The sequence below is a fragment of the Oncorhynchus mykiss genome, chromosome 30 (genome assembly GCF_013265735.2).
Source record: "Oncorhynchus mykiss isolate Arlee chromosome 30, USDA_OmykA_1.1, whole genome shotgun sequence".
Classification (NCBI taxonomy): Eukaryota; Metazoa; Chordata; class Actinopteri; order Salmoniformes; family Salmonidae; genus Oncorhynchus; species Oncorhynchus mykiss.
The window spans coordinates 19538379-19555791 of NC_050570.1; the positions used below are offsets into that span (position 1 = coordinate 19538379).

A 17413-nucleotide genomic window follows, 5' to 3' on the forward strand; every position below is an offset into this window, starting at 1 on the left:
TTGTTATAAGAATAACAAATGCTTAAAAAGTAGCAGTAAATAACATTACTTTAGTTCATTTGGTGGCAGTAATGCAACATATTGGATGTCAACCGTCATTAAACTCCACAGAAGAAAAATAAGTCACTCGGCAGTCTCCGACACTGACGAACAAGCCTGTCATCATGGGTTTTCAGTAGAACCCTGTCCACCCATCCAGCAGGTGGCAGTAAAGGGCGAGCGGAAGGTTAGTTCTTGATGTTCTTCTAATCAGATGAGGAAGTCAACAATACTGTACAAGTCGTGTTAGAATACTCATACTAACATACTGTATACTACATACTTAATGAGTATATACTACATACTATTAGTTCATTTTAGTATACTGTAAACGAATGGTATCGTTCATGTGTTGAGCGTACTAGAGCTTCGCCTGTCTATCAGAAGTTGATGCTGTTGCTATGCAACCTCTTGCTAGCTTGTTAGCATGACAAATGACTAGCCAGACATTTTACGATTTTGGGGGTGTTGGTAAATTCAATCTGGAGTGCCAGAGTGCGCTCTGGGCGTTCATAAATCATTGTCAGATTGTCAGTTCATAAATTCAGTGTTTTGCTCTCGGAGCGCACACTGGGAGCTCTGGCCAAGGGGGGTGGATCGAGCGTTCAACGGCAGTCAAGCACCCAAGCGTTTCAAGGCTGTGTTCAAACAATGATTTTTCAATGACCAGCTCAATTAATCCTTACCATTGTGACAATGAGTCGTCATAATGCTGCATAAACTGTACATTAGCCCAGGGGCGTTGGCAGACACAATGTAAGTAACTTCAATTATGTCCCCCTAATTGCCCTGAATACCTCTGTTGATAGTACAGCTGTTGCATGCAGTAATCATGAGCCTATGAACCAGAGTTATACCAAATATGTTCTATGTATGCGGAGGACTCAACACTATAGACGTCAGCTACTACAGCAACTGAAAAGACTGCAACACTGAACAAAGAGCTGCAGTTAGTTTTGGGAATGGGTAGCAAGGAATAAGTTGGTCCTAAATATTTCAAAAACTAAAAGCATTGTATTTGGGACAAATCATTCACTAAGCCCTAAACCTCAACTACATCTCGTAATGATGTGAAAATTGAGTAAGTTGAGGTGACTAAACTGCTTGGAGTAACCCTGGATTGTAAACTGTCATGGTCAAAACAGTAGCTAAAATGGGGAGAAATAAAGCGCTGCCCTGCCTTAACACTATCAACAAGGCAAGTCCTACAGGCCCCAGTTTTGTCGCATCTAGACTAGTATTCAGTAGTGTGGTTAGGTGCCACAAAGTAGGACTTAGGAAAATTGCAGTTGGCTCAGACCAGGGCAGCACCCCTTTAAAATAGTATCATGATAAAACATTAATGACATGCATGTCAATCTCTCATGGCTCAAAGTGGAAGAGAGATCGACTTCATCACTACTTGTTTTTGTAAGAGGTGTTGACAAACTGAATGTACCGAACTGTCTGTTTGAACTACTGGCACACAGCTCGGACACCCATGCATACCCCACAAGACATGCCACCAGAGGTCTCTTCACAGTCCCCAAGTCCAGAACAGACTATGGGAGGCGCACTGTACTACGTAGAGCCATAACTACATGGAACTCTATTCCACATCAGGTAACTCATGCAAGCAGTAGAATCAGATTTAAAAAACAGGTAAAAATACACCTTATGGAACAGCGGGGAATGTGAAGAGACACACACAAAGGTACAGACACACGCATTGGGATATTGTTGTATAGTGGTATCAAAGATTTTGTATTGTATATATGTAGTACTGTAATGTTATATGATGTACTGTTTTATCTTTATAATTATATGTAATGCAAGTGCTTTAATATGTTTGGACCCCATGAAGAGGGATCGCTAATAAACGTTGGTTAGCTACTTACAGACACAAATGAGAGAACACTTCACTCTGACCATTTTACTCGGCCTAAGCAGGGCTGGTTCGGCAGTTTTCATGTTATGCAGTTTTCATGTTATCCAGAGCGTTGGTGACTAACTGTTGCTGGCAACAATATAATTCCACTTTTTTTGCCGACGTTTACTGACACCGGCCATATTCAACCGGTATTCACCAGTTATTCTGGCTCTGCCACACTCAGATGAGAGCACTCTGAAATTGGAGTAGATAGCCGGAATTAACGATGTCCATTGAAACGAGCAATGGCTATACCACTTAACCTAAACTCACCCCATTCCGTGCAAATGTGCGCAACCGCAACATTCAAACGAGGCTACAAAGAAAACTAATGGGACTGTGTTGACTTCAAAATCGGGAGTGTGAACTAGGTTTCTATTCAAGCGTTGATCGACATGGTAATGGATCTAAAGTTGAAAGAACGTTTAGTTTCGCTTCCCCACCCGCCATTTTTAAAAAGACCCGACGGGGCTCATTGCCTGCTTGAATTATGCAGAAACGGGCAGTGTGTAGGTCATGTAATTGATTATGTTGGAAAGGGGAGAAATTGTGCTTTACAATGGTATTGACATTACAGTTGATCTGGAAGTATTACGTTTTTGGGGCTCTAAAATAAAGCAATTGTATGGACCAAGGCGATGTACGAGTTTACGTTAGCTAATAATGTGAATAATCACGTCAATAAACGTTGGGTAGTAAGATAGCAGATAGTTAATATACTGCCTGGCAAGTTTGATGTAACATTATTAGTAGCCAACTAGAGTTAGGTAACTAGATAACATACATACTGCGATAAGGATAGCATTGCTAACAAATTGTCAGCCAACGTAACTTATTTGAAAAATTGCTCAACATTTGTCATAATTAGTTAAAGCAATTCATTTGTATCCGCTCTCGTCTGACTTTGCCTGCATATTTTTCTCAATTTTCTTCAAATTTGAAAACGTTGAAGCCACGTCCATTTTCGGAAGACTTGCATTATGGGCTGTAAAAGCACGGAAATGGTGTCCACTGCTTTTTTTTCTTATTAACAACAAATCAATACAGAAAGTACACGAGGGAACAAGTATATATAGATTATATACAATGGACATCGAGCTAGGGGGTACAATATCACATTACAATTACACAAGGACCTTAAGGGACATACATACACTTACAATTCTAACCGCTTTTTTGTTAGAAGAGTATTTAACTGCCTTAAAATAGTTCAATTTCTTTTTGTAGGGTAAGAAAATGTTTTTTTTGTTTGTAAATTTACATTTGTGTATATGAAATGTGGCCAAAAGAATAATGAAATTAATTACATAAAAATGTTTCAGCTTATTTATATTGTATGTAAAGAATCTAAACAGTACATCTCTCCACAATAGTGTAACATCTTCATAAATGTGTTCAATTATAAATCTACTAATGTCTTGACACAGTTTTCTTACATGAATACAATGCCAAAAAAGGTGCAACACTGTTTCTGGGTGGTCATTACAAAAGGAGAAATTGAAGTTGTTTTCCTTAAACTTCTTCATATAGTGGTTGGCAGGATAATATTTGTGAATAAAAACATTTTTACATTTTGTTAACAAGTAGGTATGTGTGTGGCAACATCCAAACTTTTTTCCAACAGATATTATCAATAAATCCATTCTAATAAGGCATGACATAAGGTACAACATAGATACAACATCCTGCAGAAACAAGGTTTGTATCACTGTTGTTGAATGGACCAAAAGAGAAACAAATCTTTCCTACTGATGAGTCAACAGGGTCAATAGAAGGTAGGCTCTGAGGGTCAGGTCTTGACATGTTCCTGAACAACATAGCAACACCTGAGGGAATAGCATCTAAAACAATTGCAAAATCTTTAGGTGTTACAGGGACCTTGTAAGAATTCCTTATAACTGAGTAAAATACCCTCTGCATTTACCAGTTGGCTCACCAATAGGATATTATTTCGGAACCAATATTCTAAAAACAAAGAAGTATTTGTATACAATATATCCCGATTATTCCATATTATATCTGTGTGGAGAAAAATTGTGTTTATAAATTAAGGACCATGACAAGAAAATCTGCCGATGAAAAGCAGAAAGTTTCACTGGAATTTTGTCAATATTATAATTGCAAAACATGAAGTTAAGGCCACCAAAAGTAGAGAAGACATGATGAGGACATGGTGTCCACTGCTTGTATACTTCGTATTTTGGCGAATTTAGTACACATCCGGGAACTTTTGGCATACTAACTATATCCATATTATGACCAATAAAGCATACGATATACTCACGTCACAAATAGTACGATTAGTATGAGTAATCGAACACACCTCAGTAAAATTATACGAAATGTTTTTGATTTAGCTAGCTATGTCTTTGCACCTTTAGAATAGTTACCGTAATAACACAGACAACAATTATGGTATTATGGACAATTACGTCGGTATGAAGGGGCAATGGTAGAATACCGTTGTTGTGAGCCAGCCTGGGTCAATGGACGAGAGGACTTGAACTAAGACAGTACAATATGGTTTAGAAACTCTGCTTGAAATGTGTGGCTAACAGACCTCTGAGTTAATTAGCTACTCAGGGCAGCTAACGTTAGATAGCTTGCACTACAACCCACACTTCAAGAATTACGGCTCAAGTTAAACTTTTGTATAACCCAGCTAGCTTCTTCCGGTGCCACCAGGTAGGTCTGCAATCCTTGCATTTTTAAACTGGATGAGAATGATGAGTCAGTGGCGCTGGTGATGAACGTGAGAAGACGCCTGTATAAACTAGCTAGTCAACTTTATAGGAAGGTGTCACTTGTTTTGACTGTAATTAAACGGAATAAACAAAAGTTGAATTATTAATTTAGTCATTGTTGACTTTCTGTCATTATGCATGTTGCCTGACTTTTGTCTTTAAAATCATTGAAAAGGTGATTCTACAATCATGGGAATGCCCAAACGGACCTTACCACACTACAATTAAAAGTAAGTTTATCTTTGATGAACTAGGAAACTGTCATATATGGTATCTGCTGGTGCCCCTGGTCTTGCGGACAAATAGAGCATTGTGTTGCTGTTTTTGAGCCAGTAGGAGGCCAGCATGTTTGTCTGGCCACAGTGTCAGTGTAAGCTAATTGTTCTTCACACCACTGAAGCTTGTCTCCAGTGCCCAACCACAGGAGCAAGAGTTGCAGCCATTTGGCCCATTGGTCCTTCCTTTGAATGTTTTAAGACTGCCCCCTCACCTTGCAGTGCCTAACTATTATCTCCTCTCCCTGCAGACCAGAGTGACCCTGCTGTCCTCAACATGGTGTCGTCCAGGCTGAAGTACCTGTCTCTGTGGGTGCTGGTGTTCCAGACCACCTTCCTGGTGCTGACCATGCGCTACTCCCGCACACTACAGGGGGACGGCCCCCGCTACCTGGCCTCCTCTGCTGTGGTGGTGGCTGAGCTCATGAAGATCCTCACCTGTGTGCTGCTCATATTCAAGGAGCACAGTGAGTGTCCTCAAAGAAAATACAACTGTTTAAAAATATATGTGCAAGTATACATTTAGGGAAGCTGACCCTCCTTTTGTCTCCCTCTCAAGTTTCAAGTTGTATTAGTCATATATGTACATGATACACATGGCATACACTGTCCAATGAAATGCTTTCTTCTCTCACTCTCCTGCCTGGCTGTGTTTCTCAGGCTACAATGTTCGGGCTCTGAACAGTATTCTGAGGCAAGAGATCACTCACAAGCCGAAAGAGACCCTGAAGCTGGCCATTCTTTCTGGGATCTACACCCTACAGAACAACCTGCTCTATGTGGCTCTGTCTAACCTGGACGCTGCCACCTACCAGGTAAGACAACCTGTTATGGAGTGTGTGCACAGGAGGTTGGTGGCAACTTTAATTTGGGAGGACAGGCTCATAGTAATGACTGGAGCGGAATGAGTGAAATGGTTTCCATGTGTTTGATGCCATTCCATTTGCTCCGTTCCAGCCATTATTATGAGCCATTCTCCCCTCAGCAGCCTCCACCGAGTGTGTGTGTGTCTGTTTTGTAATTGTGTGGACACACGCATATGTTTCTGTGTGGGATATCTACTTGTGTCTGGGGTAGTGTACTTTTTATGGTCTCTAAATGGTGTCCCCTGCTTTCCCCTGTCTCTCTCCACCAGGTGACGTACCAGCTGAAGATCCTCACCACAGCCCTGTTCTCAGTGTCCATGCTGGGCCGGAGGCTGGGTGTGTACCAGTGGCTCTCCCTGCTCATCCTCATGGCTGGGGTCGCACTTGTGCAGGTAAACTCTACTCTAACTCCTTTACAATCCACTTTTTTGAAACCTGCATTTACACACTTCAGTGCCTAAATTGTTTTAGTGCAAGTGTGTGTGTTTTTGTGTGTCCGATGTCTAGTGGCCCTCTGAATCCCTTGGGGCCCCTGAGAAGGAGCAGATGTCTGAAGGGTCCCAGTTTGTGGGCGTGGTGGCGGTGCTGGTGGCCTGCTGCTCCAGTGGCTTCGCTGGGGTTTATTTTGAGAAGATCCTCAAAGAGACCAAACAGAGCGTCTGGGTCCGCAACATCCAACTGGGTCAGCATGAAAGGTTTCTACTATAGTAGGGTTTTCTTGCTATAAGGGCATTTTTCATCCCAGAATTACCCCATTATTTTTAAAGGTATGTTGTTTATGACAGAGCTCCAGTATCTCTACCGGGTCCTTGAAAGGAGGTTTTACAGTGTTTTTTTTCCTTTTCACTGCACAGAAACCCTGTTTGTCTCTCAGCTCCTTTTCTGCCAAATGAGTCTTCCTGCTGAGTTTATTTTTACCTCTGAACGTGTGAAGCGTGTGTTAATTCTCCTGTGATTCATTTCCTGGTGTGAACTTGTGCTAGTTTCCTGTATCAAGTGTATGTACAGAGAAGAAACTTGATTCATCCTCATAAGGAATGGATGAGTGTAGTGTTTTTGGCATGAATGTATTCATGTCTATGCATGTAGACATGATTTGTCTTTGATTTCCAGTCAAGCACCACAGGTTATTGTTTTTTTTATTAATGCGGGCAGGGTAATGCTAAATCTGCTTTCCTATCAATCCTACATCAGTTCAAACTGCCATATCATCTGACCTGTGTGTCTGGCTGTAGGAATGTTTGGCCTGGTGTTTGGTCTGATGGGGATGTTTGCATACGATGGGGTGAGAGTCCGAGAATCTGGGATGTTCAAGGGATACAACACAATCACCTGGACAGTGGTGGTTCTGCAGGTACATCTCACTATTCACTTCACCTATCAGCTTTAGGTCAAATTTAGCCAAATGCAATACTAATTCGCAAGCTACCAATGAGGAGAAATAATGTTCCGTTTTTTATAAGTATATGGTTTCAGAGGCGAGAGTGTTACCCACTTAACCAGACTCCGGTCAAATAGTACTCTGTTTTCAGTGAAAAAGCTTGTTCTGTTAATATTGCAGAATGAATATTGCCATGCCTCTTTACTAAGGGAATATTGCTTGATCTGATTCCAAATGTATAAGCCTAGCAGTATTATAGTGTCCGTTTTGCCCAAACTACCCCACTCTGCTCATCCAGTCCATGTCTGGTGTGTGTTTCTCTAGGCACTAGGAGGGCTGGTTATAGCAGCTGTCATCAAGTATGCAGACAACATCCTGAAGGGCTTTGCCACGTCACTCTCCATCATCCTGTCAACACTCATATCCTACTTCTGGCTTGAGGACTTTGAACCCACAAGGTACACACATTCTAGCCAGGTTATTTCAATTTCCTATTTTAATGTCCCTTGGCTCTGACACGTGTAATGCTGTGTTTTTAATTTATTTGTGTCCTCTCCAGTGTGTTCTTCCTTGGTGCAGTACTGGTCATCGTGGCCACCTTCCTGTATGGCTACGAGGATAAGCCATCCCCCAACTCCAGCCGTGCCTAGAGGACATCACCGAGGACCGAAGGGGATGTCAGGGAAGAGAAAAGAAGAGGAGAAGAAAACAGTGGAGCAGAAGAGAGAAAGGAGGAGCGAAGGACACTAGCCTAGAGGCATTGTTGACTTGGGCCTCAGACACTGTGGCCGTGTTTTCACAGGCAGCCCAATTCTGATATTTTTCCCACTAATTGGTCTTTTGACCAATCACATCAGATCTTTTTCAGAGCTGATCTGATTGGTCAAAAGACCAATTAGTGAAAAAAATATCAGAATTGGGCTGCCTGTGAAAACGCGGCTATATGTAAACGCCGGTACGATGCCTGTGTAAACGCAGCCCAATAAGTTCCTTGACTAAAAAAGTGTGATCAGGAAGTTGCCACCACAGAGAAATAGACTCATGAGTCATGACCAAGCTCAGCAGTGTACTGGACACACCTGCCAGGCAGGTTATTGCACTGGGTCAAAACTGGTTGGGTAGGGGCCCTGTCTTTATATTATTGTCATCATCTTAATAATGAAGATGGATAAAACAAAGACACAGGCAGGGAAGTTTTCTGACTTGTGCATTTCCCTGAAGGCCATAATGTTCACTCATGACTTGTGACAATAGTCCGGATGTGTTAGACTCCACAGACATACTGATGAACTATGTTACTGCTTCACTGCTGTAGACCTCTGTACTTTTCCACGCATTGGTGTAATGTGATTTGTGTGTTATTTGGGGAAGTGGGGAAGGTTGACTTTATTACTGTATTTACCAATCATTAGGAACACGAAGTCCATAAAGGAAATGTTTCCTACGTCAAAGACGAGTGTATCATTCTATATCACGACTCGGTTGTAACATTGTGCGTCATATAATGCTCCCTTGTAGAAGTTTTACAAGTGCTCTGAGCCATGATATGAACACACACAGTCAAACGGATGCACTCCCTATTGTTTTTGCCACTAATACATTTTCTGATTGAGCGCATATTGTACATAACACCCATGAACTGTCAATGTGCAACTGAGGGGGGAAATGATTAGGTTTGCAGAGGGATTTAAATAGGTTCTATAAAAAAGACACATTTTACTTGAATCATTTTATTGAATTAAAAACACTGCTTGCATGCAAAAGCTCCCACCCATCCATTCTGAAACCCTGTAAAGTACCACCCCATGTTGTCCCACTACATCCTCCAGTCCGAGTCATTCTGTTCTCAGGCACATCTGTTACTGTGAGTGACTGGCTCTCAATGGACGTTTGTCACCATACAGTGGCCACCATACACGGTATGTGATATGACCTCCAATCTAAACAAATGGTTTGTAATATCCCACTCGTCCCTCTTATGATAATGACTTGGGTGTAGTCACAGAGGGGATGTGTGCATAAGTGTGTGTCTGCATGTGTGTTTAGTCACAGAGGGGATGTGTGTGTCAGTGTAAAGGCTAGTATGGTTTGCACCTCAGTAATGAGCAGCATGAGGAGTTCATATTGGTTGCATTCCCCTGTTCAGACGTTGCATGCATCAACCAATGGTTGCGTGCCACGTCATTAACTGTGTCATCGACTGACAGATTGCTATAACGTAGGGAGCGTTCCTCTGCCCTGGCTTTGCTGACGCCTGCTAGAACTTACGTTTAGATAGGTATTTTACGTATCAGCTAACCATATACTGTCTGTTATGGCAATCTGTCAGTCGATGACACAGTTGATGATGTGGCATGCAACCATTGGTTGATGATGCATGCAACATTTGAACAGGGGAACGCAACCATAATGCTGTGGTTAGCTGAAACTTAAAATATTCACACGTTGTAAGATCTGGCATGCGTCAGCAAAACCTGGGCAGAGGAACACGCCCATTACATTCTCAGTCTCCTCTTCATCTACTACCTGTCCTGGCCCACTAAGTCTCCTCTTCATCTACTACCTGGCCTGGCCCACTAAGTCTCCTCTTCATCTACTACCTGGCCTGGCCCACTAAGTCTCCTCTTCATCTACTACCTGGCCTGGCCCACTAAGTCTCCTCTTCATCTACTACCTGGCCTGGCTTACTAAGTCTCCTCTTCATCTACTACCTGGCCTGGCCCACTAAGTCTCCTCTTCATCTACTACCTGGCCTGGCCCACTCAGTCTGCTCTTCATCTACTACCTGGCCTGGCCCACTAAGTCTCCTCTTCATCTACTACCTGGCCTGGCCCACTAAGTCTCCCCTTCATCTACTACCTGGCCTGGCCCACTTAGTCTCCTCTTCATCTACTACCTGGCCTGGCCCACTAAGTCTCCTCTTCATCTACTACCTGGTCTGGCCCACTAAGTCTGCTCTTCACCTACTACCTGGCCTGGCCCACTAAGTCTCCTCTTCATCTACTACCTGGCCTGGCCCACTAAGTCTCCTCTTCATCTACTACCTGGCCTGGCCCACTAAGTCTCCTCTTCATCTACTACCTGGCCTGGCCCACTAAGTCTCCTCTTCATCTACTACCTGGCCTGGCCCACTAAGTCTCCTCTTCATCTACTACCTGGCCTGGCCCACTAAGTCTCCTCTTCATCTACTACCTGGCCTGGCCCACTAAGTCTCCTCTTCATCTACTACCTGGCCTGGCCCACTAAGTCTCCTCTTCATCTACTACCTGGCCTGGCCCACTAAGTCTCCTCTTCATCTACTACCTGGCCTGGCCCACTAAGTCTCCTCTTCATCTACTACCTGGCCTGGCCCACTCAGTCTCCTTTCTGCATCTGAAAAATTGATTTCCAAAACGCTATATCCACCAATTTTTTACATTTGTATTTTTTCACCAGAAATGATTTTTCACCTTCATGTGTGTATAAAATATAACTTTTCTCATATTTTTTATTCATAGATTTTGGATATGTATGAAAATGTTTTTTTGGGGGAAAACGCTATATATCCATTGTTTAGCTCGAATGGAATGTTTCTATCCTGTATATTTGACTGTGATATGTGGTTGTCTCACCTAGCTATCTTAAGATGAATGCACTTACTGTAAGTAGCTCTGGATAAGAGCATCTACTAAATTACTAAAATGTCAAATGTAAATGTTTTACATATAGATCTCATATTACTGTGTTGAATTATTTTTTTTAAATAAAATATATAAAGATATCACATATGTATCATTTGTACATTTCTTTATTAAAAATGTAGCTATTTGTTACATTTCATTCTATAAAACCTAGCGTAACTACTTATTTCTCAGAGAGTGAGGTGGATATATAGCATTTTGCACAACAAAAATATAATTTGTCTCTCTGAAATGAAACCATCAAGTGATAGATTTAAACAAATGCATGTCTGTCATTGAACATGCCATGATTAGATAGTGAAAAAACACATAAATCTCTTTCAATATTTCTTTAAACAATAAAAGCTCACTTACCAACATTTCTGAAAATGAATATAATAGCGTTTGTAATGAAACTCATCTACTACCTGGCCTGGCCTGGCCTACACTGCTGTTCTCATTGGGGCTGCTGTAGATTGCTTTAGAGACCCTGTCTTTCCCCTCTCCCAGTAACACATCCATCCCTTTCTGTAACTGTACTGAGCATGAAGGCTGACTTTAAATGTACCACAATCTTTGTTCTTACATATAAAATACACTATACACCTCAATACCACCTGTATTATACCCATAAAGCCACATACATGTACTCTTGTGCCTCTCACACCTTGGGCTAGTCTCACATGGCAACGCATTCTCCACATACTGCATTACCTTTAACCAGAGCCAAAGAGTAATGGGGCTCCAGTTTGAGATACAGCCCTCTACATCACTGTCATAGACCCAGAGCAATCTGTGATTAAAGATGGCTGCTCTGTCATCTCGGTGAGGCAGTATGGTGTGCGATAGGTTACGGGCTGCTCCCCTGGAGTGTAGCCTACTCTGAAGCCTGCTGGGCCTGGCACACCCACAAGTCGTCCTTGCTTCTCGAGCCAAATGACTTTATTAAGGCAGGGATCCGTCTGTGGGTCTGTCCTGTATTTATACCCGATCCAGGCAATGGTCTTCTCCCGCTCTACTCAAAGGCAGTGGTGGAGATTTAAGGCAGCTGTCCATATTGATCTCATCATGGCTGGATGTCCGGACCCATAGTTCCACCTCCCCTCCCTCTCTCCTTCCTTCTCTACTTAGGAGGGATGACCACCAGAGGCGGGCCCTTCCTGGGCCTCCACATCAGCACCTGGGCATCGTTGGCGTTGGGCCTCCCCAGGGCGTTGGGGGGGATAGGCTCCATGCGGGTTAGGACGCGGGGCTGGTCCTGGTGCGTCCGGCCCGTCAGGGTGGCTCTGGAGCCCAGGGGCATGGAGGGGTCCACCAAGATGTCCACCCTCATCCGCCACTTGACCGTCTGCAGCAGGATCTTCTCCCGCGTGGCCGTGTTGAGGGCCACCAGCCATGTGGTGAAGCTCTGGTCCCTCTTGATGCGGGTGAGCAGGGGAAGGTTGCTGTCGCTGATGGGCACTGCCCAGGTCACACTGGGGTAGAAATTATCGTTCATGCTGACGGTAAAGCGAGAGGGCTTGGAGGTGGGCCCCGTCAGGGTGACCGTCTCGGTGGTGTTGCCGTACCAGGGGTAGCTCACCCCATCTGAGTCACTGATGGCCCTCACAAGACCCTCACACAGCTCTGGTAGCTCCCAGCTAGACCTGCAGGAGGACAAAGGGTCAGATTACAGTTTAACAGATGGTGGGTTGGAGCCTGTTCTTAGTTGGTCCCGGATTGACATTGTGTTGTGGCTTGTAACACTGTAGGGTCACGAGAAGTTTCAAAAGGCTTTAGGTGTCTCACACAAACACATTTGGGAATTAGACATTCTCGAAGAGAACAGAGGAAGACAAACAAATGCATACTGTATGTGTGATAAATGGAATCAGCATGTCCATCTCTATTCTACCTCAGGGCTCCATACTGTATGTGTTCAGTGCGTCAGTAGTAGATTCATATCTCATTTGTTTGTTGGCCAATGAGGGGGTGTCAGCTGGTGTGACCTGATGCCACTGTCTCCCCCTCAGAATAACTCCATCTGTCTGTACGCTGTGTTTTTCTGCACCCCCAGACACCCCACCTCCAGCCAGGGTTAAACATCCCCTCACATATGCCTCCTCCAGTGAAAAATACCCCCAGGCAGTGCTGGAGGCGGAGGTATGTGTTGCTCGTCAGTGGGTGTGTGATTGTGTCTCCGGTAGAGGAGGGAGCGTGGGAGTGTCAGTGCATCTATCTCTCCCTCCATTGTTTCAGTGAACACAATGTGTCTAGAAGCAGTTGTTTAGCTCCTCAGTTGTTTCTATTTTGATGCTGAAATCACAGGAACAGAATCAATTGGTGGGCGTTTGAATGAAAGATGGTGACAGCATAGTTACCCTGCTGTGTGCACAAATGCTCTGCAACACATGTACCCACACAGCCATACATCAACTGTTGCATTGCATTCACGTCATTTTTGATGCCTCACAAAACCGATTTAAAGATTTATGGCATTTAAGATGGCTCTCTCTCTCTCTCTCTCTCTCTCTCTCTCTCTCACACACACACACACAAACACACACACACACACACACACACACACACACACACACACACACACACACACACACACACACACACACACACACACACACACACACACACACACACACACACACACACACACACACACACACACACACACACACACACACACACACACACACTGGAACAATGACTAAGGTCTGTTCCTTTGCTTTGGCACCTGCCCAATGCACCAAAGAGGTGACAGTTTAGGACATATCATCAGGGGGAGGGTGGAGCATCAGTCCCCTGTGACAGAGGACAGTCAGCAGCTAGCCTCCTGATGGGGGAATTCAAAACAGGAGGAGAACTCAACTTACATGCCGATGTCGTTGTAGGTGTTGTAGAATTCCATCTGGGTGCATGCCTGGATCCAACCCACCACCCAAGTCTCATTACGGGGAATAGGGGGCATCACTATCCGTGCAGAGGCCTTGAAATAGGGCGTCTTGTAGCGCAACACTATAGGCGAGTTCTCCTCAATGATTGTTGGGCAGTGGTCGATAGTGGCGGAAACGTCGTAGACCACTATGTTTTCACGTTTGATGCGCGACTTACAGGTGATGCTCTGTATGCAGCCCATGATGAGGTTAGGGTTCTAGTCAGGGGGACTTGACGGGATGATAACACTGTGGACTTGGGATAAATGTGTCATCAATCTCTGTCACGTCCCATTGAATCCAGACGCTATAGTTAAAATGGCACATTAGTCAATGCATTTTATCCAAAAACGCAATCAGTTCCATCCACATTTACGCACGAAGACAAAACAGATAGGTGGCCTGATCTTGGAATAGGGGAACAGATGAAATAACAGCAGTTGGTGATATGGGATCCTCTCTATGTCTCGTATCGCAGGTGTAGCCTGTCGGTGTCTGTGTGGCACTGCCCTCTCTTGCAGTCGGGGCTTCCGTGGGCTCCAGCCCCTCAAAATGATTGTTACCCGCGGCCTTTGTATTCAAATCCACACGTCCGCTTTGCAGGTCTGTGCCGCTTGATCCTCTTCTTTCTTCCCCGGGCTGTCATGTCACAAGCCGGAGGAGAGCAGCGGACTCAGAGGCGTCGTGTCGATGTCCCCGTCGGGTGGTGGTCGTGATGCTTGTTGATGCGGCGCTGGCGGCTCACAAGGTGCACTTGATCGGAGCGATGACATTGACAATCTACACCACCCGGCATTCCTCACTATGACAGTAAAACGATGGATAAAAACAAGGCCAAAGCGGAGAATTCCCGCATTTTTCATTGAACGCTTGCTTCCTCTCTGCAGAATTGGCTGAACAACAGCGTATTGCCTCGATAAATCAGCAGGTGAAAAATAATTGTTTAAGAAAAGAGAAATTATATAGCCTACCACAGTTCTATCCAATCAGACAATCAATGTATCGAATTGTCGCCGCATGGCTTGATGAAGTCAGACACATTAAGGATTCATTAGGGATTCTGTCTTGTCTCCTTTTTTCTCCGAAAGCTACGCGTCCTCTGGCGCTGTTCAGCTTCCCTGGTGCTGATGATGATGAGTGAACCAATGAAAAGCAGAGGTATACTGAGCGCGTGGTAGTGCCGGGGTCCATTATTTGGCAGTAACAGTCTGTACATTTCCTCCATAGCTTGAATGGCTATAGCGAATGCCTGAACAATTGATGGTTTCATTTTTTATGAGCGACATACTCCACACCAATTATACAATGGCAGGCTTTTGTCTAATCTATAGCCATTATTTGAAGGCAGCGCAATCAATAAGATTAGGCAATAATTGTATGATTATATCATATAATTTTAAGGCAAATTTAAATCGATTTTTGCAGGAGAGCTTGATATTCTTAAAAAATAAATAGCACTTACTAATCTTTGTTTGACATGATGATGAACCACAGTCGAGTTCTTTACATGAATAAAGGTAGGCGTGGCATTCTGAGCAGACAAGGATGCCCAATTTCAGTTAACTACGACAAATGGGAGGTTCTACACTTGTAGCGACATTTGACATGGCCTTTCAGTTCATGGGATTGCCCCTGCCAGTGAATCTGATGTAGACGGTAATAATAAAGCACCCCCCATTATTGGCACGCTGGGACTTTAATGTCATCCTACAGTGATCCCTTTGCCAACACACTGACATTGGTTTGGTTAGTATTTTCCCTGAAATGCACAAGGTCCTCTACTTCGACAATGAATCCACAGATAAAAGAGTAAACTGAGTTTGTTTCTAGTTATCTCTCCTCCTTCAGGCTTCTTCTTCTTTTCTGGACTTTATATGGCGGTTGGCAACCAACTTCAAGGTGCATTACCACCACCAACTGGACTGGAGAGTGGACCTCAGTTCATCTTTCAATCACCCACGTGGGTATATGCTCCTAAAAAATGAGGGAAAAAGAGAGGCGGGACTTGCAGCGTGTCAACCATCACAAATAGAACCAAGTTATATTTTAGCCCCTGGCTACACAGACGCTCGTTGACGTGCACGAGCAGTGTGGGTGCAATGATTGAATAACATGTACATGTATTTTGCAATGCTTGCGCACGCAACGCAAGCAGTGTGTTCAGTGTAACCGATGTGAAATGGCTGGCTAGTTAGTGGCGGTGCGCGCTAATAGCATTTCAATCGGTGACGTTACTCGCTTTGAGACCTTGAGGTAGTGGTTCCCCTTGCTCTGCAAGGGCCGCGGCTTTTGTGGAGCGATGGGTAAGGATGCTTCGTGAGTGACTGTGGTTGATGTGTGCAGAGGAGCCCAGGTTGGGGCGAGGAGAGGGACGGAAGCTGTACTGTTACATCAGCATAGAGTTGGTAAAAGATTACTCCTGCCTTCAAGTACTTTTATAAAATAATTTGACTGTGATCAGTACCCAATTGTCATACTCAAGTTACTCAAGTAAAAGTGAAAATCACCCAGAAAAATACTACTTGAGTAAAAGTAAAAAAGTATTTGGTTCTAAATATACCCATCAAAAGTAAATGTAATTGCTAAAATATGCCTAAATCAAACGCCCTTAATCAACAATGCAGTTTTTAATTATTTACATTTTTATACTCCCTTTTTTCTCCCCAATTGGTAGTTACAGTCTTGTCTCATCGCTGCATCTCCCGTACAGACTGGTAGTAGTTACAGTCTTGTCTCATCGCTGCATCTCCCGTACAGACTCGGGAGTGGCGAAGGTCAAGAGCCATGTGTCCCCCGAAACACAACCCAACCAAGACACACTGCTTCTTGACACAATGCACATCCAACCCGGAAGCCAGCCGCACCAATGTGTTGAAGGAAACACCGTACACCTGGTGACCTGGTCAGCGTACACTGCACCCGGCCCACCACAGGAGTCACTAGTGCAAGATGAGACAAGGATATCCCTGCCGGCTAAACCCTCCCTAACACAGACGACGCTGGGCCAATTGTGCACCGCCCCATGGGCCTCCCGGTCGCGAACCCATAATCTCTGGTGGCACAGGTGTTGTGTCTTAGACCACTGCACCACCCAGGAGGCCCTCAACAATACAGTTTTAAGAAAAATAAGTGTTAACTAAAAAATATAAATAAAAATAACATTTAATTAAAGAGCAGCAGTAAAATAACAGTAGCGAAGCTATATATAGGGGGTACCGGTATAGAGTCAATGTGCGGGGGCACCAGTTAGTCAAGGTAATTGAGGTAATATATACATGTAGGTAGAGGTAAAGTGTCTATCCATAGATAATAAACAGAGAGTAGCATCAGGGTAAAAAGGGGGGGCAATCAAATAGCCATTTGATTAGCTGTTCAGGAGTCTTATGGCTTGGTGGTAGTAGCTGTTAAGAAGCCTTTTGGACCTAGACTTCCTGACAGCCGCCCCCAGGTGCTAAGGGTAGGTAACAACACATCCGCCACGCTGATCCTCAACACAGGGGCCCCTCAGGGGTGTGTGCTCAGCTCCCTCCTTTACTCCCTGTTCACTCATGACTGCATGGCCGGGCACGACTCCAACACCATCATTACATTTGCCTATGACACAACAGTAGGC

The 17413-nt window shown here is 44.1% G+C and overlaps 2 protein-coding genes across 5 annotated transcripts; one reads left to right on the top strand and one right to left on the bottom strand.

Moving 5' to 3' along the window:
* The first annotated feature begins 271 nt into the window (after positions 1–271).
* On the top strand, positions 272–8977 carry LOC110521496 (UDP-N-acetylglucosamine transporter). 4 transcript variants are annotated; one of them, XM_021599084.2, is made up of 9 exons: positions 272–795; positions 4868–4922; positions 5219–5434; positions 5628–5782; positions 6103–6225; positions 6341–6515; positions 7069–7187; positions 7539–7672; positions 7774–8977. In XM_021599084.2, the coding sequence occupies exons 3-9, from the start codon at positions 5245–5247 to the stop codon at positions 7862–7864; spliced, it is 987 nt and encodes a 328-aa protein (XP_021454759.1). In that variant the 5' UTR covers positions 272–795; positions 4868–4922; positions 5219–5244; the 3' UTR covers positions 7865–8977. The 4 variants fall into 4 exon arrangements, with proteins under 4 accessions (XP_021454759.1, XP_021454761.1, XP_021454760.1 ...); XM_021599086.2 differs by lacking the exon at positions 272–795 and adding an exon at positions 4165–4633 and having other exon boundaries at positions 6341–6528; XM_021599083.2 differs by lacking the exon at positions 272–795 and adding an exon at positions 4169–4633.
* Positions 8978–10983: 2006 nt separating this feature from the next.
* On the bottom strand, positions 10984–15687 carry LOC110522759 (protein FAM78B). The gene is made up of 2 exons (XM_036969039.1): positions 13741–15687; positions 10984–12519 (listed from the first exon to the last, which is right to left on the bottom strand). The coding sequence occupies exons 1-2, from the start codon at positions 14001–14003 to the stop codon at positions 11997–11999; spliced, it is 786 nt and encodes a 261-aa protein (XP_036824934.1). The 5' UTR covers positions 14004–15687; the 3' UTR covers positions 10984–11996.
* Between the last annotated feature and the right edge of the window lie 1726 nt (positions 15688–17413).

Bases quoted from the DNA above. Each gene is read 5' to 3' on its own strand.
- LOC110521496 (XM_021599084.2), top strand. From the start codon at position 5,245: ATGGTGTCGTCCAGGCTGAAGTACCTGTCTCTGTGGGTGCTGGTGTTC. The intron at 6,226-6,340 runs GTAAACTCTACT...TCCGATGTCTAG, and splicing joins CTGGGGTCGCACTTGTGCAG to TGGCCCTCTGAATCCCTTGG. The intron at 7,188-7,538 runs GTACATCTCACT...GTGTTTCTCTAG, and splicing joins GGACAGTGGTGGTTCTGCAG to GCACTAGGAGGGCTGGTTAT.
- LOC110522759 (XM_036969039.1), bottom strand. From the start codon at position 14,003: ATGGGCTGCATACAGAGCATCACCTGTAAGTCGCGCATCAAACGTGAA. The intron at 12,520-13,740 runs GTAAGTTGAGTT...GTCCTCCTGCAG, and splicing joins ACCTACAACGACATCGGCAT to GTCTAGCTGGGAGCTACCAG.